General features: G+C 36.2%; 2 protein-coding genes across 2 annotated transcripts; one reads left to right on the top strand and one right to left on the bottom strand.

Moving 5' to 3' along the window:
• Nucleotides 1–2086: 2086 nt before the first annotated feature.
• Nucleotides 2087–2888, top strand: LOC139868304 (NADPH:quinone oxidoreductase-like). Its single transcript, XM_071856632.1, has 3 exons — nt 2087–2162; nt 2264–2452; nt 2585–2888. Exons 1-3 carry the CDS (start codon nt 2087–2089, stop codon nt 2878–2880), a joined length of 561 nt encoding a protein of 186 aa, XP_071712733.1. The 3' UTR covers nt 2881–2888.
• A 314-nt stretch (nt 2889–3202) lies between these two features.
• LOC139868303 (uncharacterized) lies at nt 3203–5047 on the bottom strand. Its single transcript, XM_071856631.1, has 3 exons — nt 4847–5047; nt 3738–4079; nt 3203–3670 (listed from the first exon to the last, which is right to left on the bottom strand). Exons 1-3 carry the CDS (start codon nt 5045–5047, stop codon nt 3203–3205), a joined length of 1011 nt encoding a protein of 336 aa, XP_071712732.1.
• Between the last annotated feature and the right edge of the window lie 952 nt (nt 5048–5999).

Raw genomic sequence — 5999 nt, 5'->3', positions numbered from 1 at the left:
TTCTTCATATTCATATTTGAAAACAAATATCCCATGAATCTCATATTGTTTACCTAAAAAATGATTCTTTAGAGAAAATCCATATCAGTTGCTGAAAATTAGTATTTCTTACGAAATATAAACACAATCAAACCTTGATATGAGCGCAGTAGCAGTTGACATACTTGGCGGTGGAGTTTTGCAGGTAACCAATCATCCAAAATACAAACATCATCATCGTCTTGTCGAAATGCATCATAAAACAATCTCGAAGAATATAAAGCTTCCAATATGATCTAACCGGTAAAGCTAAACGCCCATTACAAAAACAAACATATACTGATGTGCATACCTTCAGTAAAAGTAGCAACAGGCAAGATATACAACAGAACACTTGGAGGGGTAATAAGAGCAACAAACTGTGGTGAAGTTTCTTGGTTGTTAACTGATGTTTCTGGCCTTTCTAATTCATCAACTGTTGCACACTTGATACAAATGAATATTGGTGAGTGATTGTTCTTAATACTTTGTACCTATTAACAACCCAAACAGTTCACTAACAATATGCAATTGTTAATAAAGCAACTTACTATGGAATAAAGCAGTTAACAACATACACATCCACAACCACAAATGCATTTAGATGCTCACAACGACATCAGTATGCATTTACAAACAGTGGGAAAACTAATTGATCAATTATGTACTTGAAGCGTATTAAGTATTTCCAGGCCGATGTAAATCCAAAAACAATTTAATGAAAAAGTAAATTCGTAAATTCAACTCATACATACCTATTTGTTTACCCAACTCGGCCAAAGATATGTAAACCTAATTGATCAATTATGAACTTGAAGCGTATTCAATTATTACAACACATTGTGCTTCTATATGACGATCATTGATTGAATCATGTCAAAACCCGTATGATTTGAGCATTTAGACCCAAGAACCATTAGAAACAAAAATGATAGATCATATTTAACCACATAAAATTGAAAATTGAATTCATCCTAGAAATCGAAATTCTGTAAAATAATCTACGAATAGAAGAATGAAAACGGGGTTATACTTATTCGCTTAATACCCACCTACAACTAAATAGAGACCTTCAAATCGACTTTAATTAACAACATTTGCAATTACAAAAATATTCTTTGTAAAATTTATGGATTCATCGTTGATAGTAACAAACCTGTGAAATTGATGTAGGGTTTTTCATACGCGATGAGTTACCGAAAATTATCTCCGGAAAATTTTAGCAAACCTGAGAAATTATATAAAATTTAAGAACCCTAATAAAGATACATACGTTGATTTTTGTACCAATTTTAGAATCAAAAACATCGACTAAAAAGCAGCGAATTAAAGCACTGCTAAAAACAGGCTGTAATCCCCGTGTTCTTCATACGGCGTAACGAATAACCTTCCGGCGATTTGAAAAAAAGTGGCTATAGTTTATGAAATTGGTACCGTTAAGATGATAAAATCGCAACGGATTAATTAGTGATAGCGGCGTGATGATTTACGGTGGAAGTCAGCCGTAATCGACGGTTTGAAGATTGGGGTTTTTCTGTTAGGAAGAAAGAGGAGGGTGGTGTGTTTAAGAAGCGATATTGTTTGTAAAACCAATATGATCGACTCTTCTTGGACACGTATATTATTTTGGTTATTAACTGATTTAATTGCAATTAATAGAGTTAATTACACGTGGACAGTAATTAGTGGGGTAATTAGGAGTGTGACACGTCAGATTTGTATTTCATGCTTTGTAAAATGTAGAGATTACTCCGTACAATTTATACAATTATACATTTATACGTAATCAAACAAATAACTATATACGTGGTATTTGTTATAATTTGTTGTATTGTATTTATATTTTATATTTATATATATTATAATATTATATATTATATTATATACTCCGTATTAAATTAATACTATTAATTTAATTAATTATTATTTTGCAGCCGGCTGCCAGAGGACCAAACGAATTAATATATTAATATTTCATCTGATTGGTGTGCTTAAACTTGTATCTACTCTATTTATATTCATGTCACTTATTAAACGAGAAACACACAAAAACTTAACCAAATCCAACATGACAGTCATCAAAATAGCTGCCATTTCTGGTTCTATTCGCAAATACTCTTACCACACCGGCCTCATTCGATCTGGTACTTCATTAGTTCTCCATTTTATTATTTTCTACTTTTTTGTTTAATAAATTTTTCAACACATTTTGCATTAATATGTCAATGTTATTATTCTTAAACAGCGATTGAATTGAGCGAATCATTAGATGATATAACGATCGAGTGTGTCGATATATCATCTCTACCGATGCTGAACACGGATTTAGAAATCGATGGAAAATATCCGGATGAAGTTGAAGCGTTTCGTCAAATTATTATGAAATCTGATTGTTTTCTTTTTGCTTCTCCTGAATACAATTACTCCCTCACTCGTAAGTTTTACTTCCGTTTAAAAAAAAAAAAAAACATTTCCTTGTTAATTACTGGTTGAGTGTGTTAGGGTGTTTTAACCCGGGTTGATTTTTACTGTGATACTTACAAATGTTTATGTTTAATAATTATAGCGCCGTTAAAGAATGCAATAGATTGGGCATCAAGGCCACCCAATCTGTGGGCCGATAAGGCTGCTGCTATAGTAAGTACCGGAGGAAATGCAGGTGGTGGGCGAGGACAATATCATCTTCGCCAAGTTGGAGTATTTCTTGATCTTCATTTCATAAACAAACCTGAGTTTGTGTTATATGCATACGAGCCTCCTGCAAAGTTTGATAGTGATGGTCTTCTAATCGACCCGCAAGCTAAAGAGAGGTTGAAATCTGTTCTTGTAGCTCTGAAAGCATTTGCTTTGAGACTCCAATAAGGAAACTGAAGATGGAAATGTATTATATTGGTTTATAAAAACTCGTTTTCAAGTTTATTTTATCAAATTGCGATTCTTGTTAGTATAATTGTTGTACTTTAATTCCCCTCGTTTCCAACTCTATAAAATGATTCTGATAGGATTGATCTAAAATGAATTATCTTCGATTTTGAACTTCCACCACCATTTTTTTTTTTTTTTTGAAAAGCAACAATTATATTAATAAAAACGCAAAGAGTTACAACGTATTACACGCGATGTCTTCTCAAATACAAGCATAATTCTCACTAGTTAACTAACAAGACATTAATCTAACAAGAAACTAAACTAGAAAAATATGGGGGTTGTGGACCCAATTATGCCAATCGATCTTTTTTTCTCGACATCTCTTCGCAACCCAATCAAATGATTTAACTTGTATATCACATAGCGCAATCGGAGCGGTCCAAGCTTTATTATTGAAGATTTTTTGGTTACGATTATGCCATATAAGATATCCGGTAGCCCAAGTAATCGCTTGCCATAATTTAGAACCAAACTCCGTCATCCCACTATTCGACGAACCTTGAAATAATTCATTGATACTAATCGAAGATAACAAGTTTACTCCCCACCAATCGAAAACCTTTTCCCAAATCTCGAACACATGTTTGCAAAACACTAACGCGTGATCCACCGATTCGATGTCATCATCGCAAAGTTGACACCTTACACTATTCAAATCAATACCACGTTTGTCTAACTCGTATAAGGTCGGTAATCTCTTCTTTCTCGCCCTCCAAATGAACACCTCCATTTTTTTTAGGAACAAAATTGTTACGGAAAGTTTCAACACAATTAGTACCTGGGAGTAATACCTTCGAGTCGATAAGTTTAGAGAGCTTATTTGTAGAAAAAAGACCATTGCCCGATAGCTCCCATTTCCATGAGTCTGATTTCGAATGATCCATGGGTATGGAAGCAATCAACGCAATTATCTGCTGCAACTCGGTGAGAGTTCGACCCGTCGGCTCGCGTATCCAATCCCATGCACTAATAGTGGTATTACCGTCCCAAAGTTGTCTTTCTTTGACTCGTACTGCCCGATTCCTCTCCAACCGAAATAATCTGTTGTAGGACTGCTCAAAAGGAATAGAAGAAGCCCATGCATCGCTCCAGAATGCCGTGTTGCCTCCATCTCCAATAGTTTTAATAAACGACTTGGAGAAAGAGACCCCCGAATCATCAATGTGACCACATGTTAGGATGATATTTGACCAAGTAGAATTATAAGTGAAAGCTTTTTTGTTATTAAAAGACTCGAAACCACCCGAAGACCCATAAATGCTCGAAATAACTTTGACCCACAAAGTGTTGGGCTCGGTTTTAAACCTCCACCACCACTTTCCGATCAAAGCTAGATTTTTGCTTTTAAGGGAACCCAAATTTAACCCCCCCGACCCATATGGTAAGAGAACTTCCTCCCATTTAACCCAAGCAATTTTTGAGTCACACCCCGTCCCGCCCCAAAAAAAGGAACGTCTCACACTCTCAAGTTTTTTTTAGCACACATGGCGGGGCACGAAAGAGCGAGAAGAAATACAGCGGAACATTATTTAGCACCGACTTTACAAGTGTTAATCGACCCCCAAATGACACCGAACGAGCCTTCCAATCCGAAAGTCTTTTCTCAAATTTATCGATCATCGGTTCCCAACTATCCAATTTTTTTCATATTTGCACCAATCGGGAGACCAAGATAAGTGAAAGGAAGTGAACCGACTTTACAACCGAATGCATTAGCCATATACCTCACCTCTTCGTTTTCAACACCCAACCCGAAGATACTACTTTTATGATAATTAACTTTGAGTCCCGATGATAATTCAAAACATTTAAGAAGCTTAATTAGATTTCTTATATTTCTCAAATTCCATTTTCCAAATTAAATCGCGTCGTCCGCGAATTGTAGGTGAGAAATACAAACTTTGTCACGTCCTATTTCAACTCCTTCAAACATGTTGTTTTTTAACACCGATTTTGTTAATGCATTCAACCCTTCTGTGGCAAGAATAAATAGAAAGGGGGATAAAGGATCCCCTTGACGAACCCCCCTTCCTAACTTAAATTCCTTCGTAGGTGAGCCATTCACAAGAATTGAGATAGAAGCGGATTGAAGGCAAGCCATTATCCATTTTCTCCACTTGGAACCAAAACCCATGAAACACATTACTTCAACCAAGAATTCCCAATTTAGACAATCGAACGCTTTCTCAAAATCAACTTCGAAGATGAGACTTTTTGTATTTTTTTTGCTTTAGGTGATCAATTGTCTCATTCGCAACAAGGGCACCATCAAGGATGTTTCGACCCTTAATAAATGCACTTTGTTCAGAGCCTACTAACTTCAGGACCACCTTTCTAAGCCGACTCGACAGAAGTTTGGCTACTTTTTTGTAGTAGTTCCCAATAAGGCTAATCGGGCGGTACTCATTGAGGGATGATGGGTTCGAGACTTTTGGAACCAATGTGATAAAAGACGCATTACACCCGTTGGAGATTTCACCATTGTCCCAAAAATATTGAATGGCATTGATGAGATCAATCTTAATGGTTCCCCAAAATTTCTTATAAAAACTCAAATTGAACCCATCGGGGCCCGGGACTTTTGTGCTGCTACAATCTCTAATCGCCTCCCATATTTCTTTTTCTTCGAAGGGAAGCTCGAGTAATTCAGCTTTTGATGTCGACAGCTTACCACCATATTTGACAGAGTGTTGATTCCTATCAGATTCGAAATCAGAAGCAATGTCAGCAGCAGAAGCTGGGCTCAGCCCACTAAGATTCGATCCAGGCATGTTCAGCCCACTATGGTTCGGCCCAGAATTGATCAACCAGTACACCATTTGTGGCCTGATGTTTGTTTTGGCCTTAAAAATATGCTGAAATTGTGCCACTATTTCACCCTTAACATCGATCGGATTTTCGTTCCAAACACCGTTTATGTTGAGACCTCGGATGTTGTTTTTATTATATCTTCGCTTAATCGTGGGATGGAAATATTTTGAGTTTTCATCACCTTCTAAAGTCCAACGTGTTCGGGATTTTTGCTTTAGCATGTTAACTTCGATGTTTTCTTT

The sequence above is a fragment of the Rutidosis leptorrhynchoides genome, chromosome 9 (assembly GCF_046630445.1).
Source record: "Rutidosis leptorrhynchoides isolate AG116_Rl617_1_P2 chromosome 9, CSIRO_AGI_Rlap_v1, whole genome shotgun sequence".
In the NCBI taxonomy this organism is placed as follows: domain Eukaryota; kingdom Viridiplantae; phylum Streptophyta; class Magnoliopsida; order Asterales; family Asteraceae; genus Rutidosis; species Rutidosis leptorrhynchoides.
The sequence above is the reverse complement of the archived record's forward strand: the minus strand, read 5'-3'. Positions and strand labels throughout refer to the sequence as shown.

Bases quoted from the DNA above. Each gene is read 5' to 3' on its own strand.
- LOC139868303 (XM_071856631.1), bottom strand. From the start codon at position 5,047: ATGGCTTGCCTTCAATCCGCTTCTATCTCAATTCTTGTGAATGGCTCA. The intron at 4,080-4,846 runs GTTTGTATTTCT...TCTTTCTCCAAG, and splicing joins TTGAAATAGGACGTGACAAA to TCGTTTATTAAAACTATTGG. The intron at 3,671-3,737 runs GTATTACTCCCA...AAAAAAATGGAG, and splicing joins CTAAACTTATCGACTCGAAG to GTGTTCATTTGGAGGGCGAG.
- LOC139868304 (XM_071856632.1), top strand. From the start codon at position 2,087: ATGACAGTCATCAAAATAGCTGCCATTTCTGGTTCTATTCGCAAATAC. The intron at 2,163-2,263 runs GTACTTCATTAG...ATTCTTAAACAG, and splicing joins CACCGGCCTCATTCGATCTG to CGATTGAATTGAGCGAATCA. The intron at 2,453-2,584 runs GTAAGTTTTACT...TAATAATTATAG, and splicing joins ATACAATTACTCCCTCACTC to CGCCGTTAAAGAATGCAATA.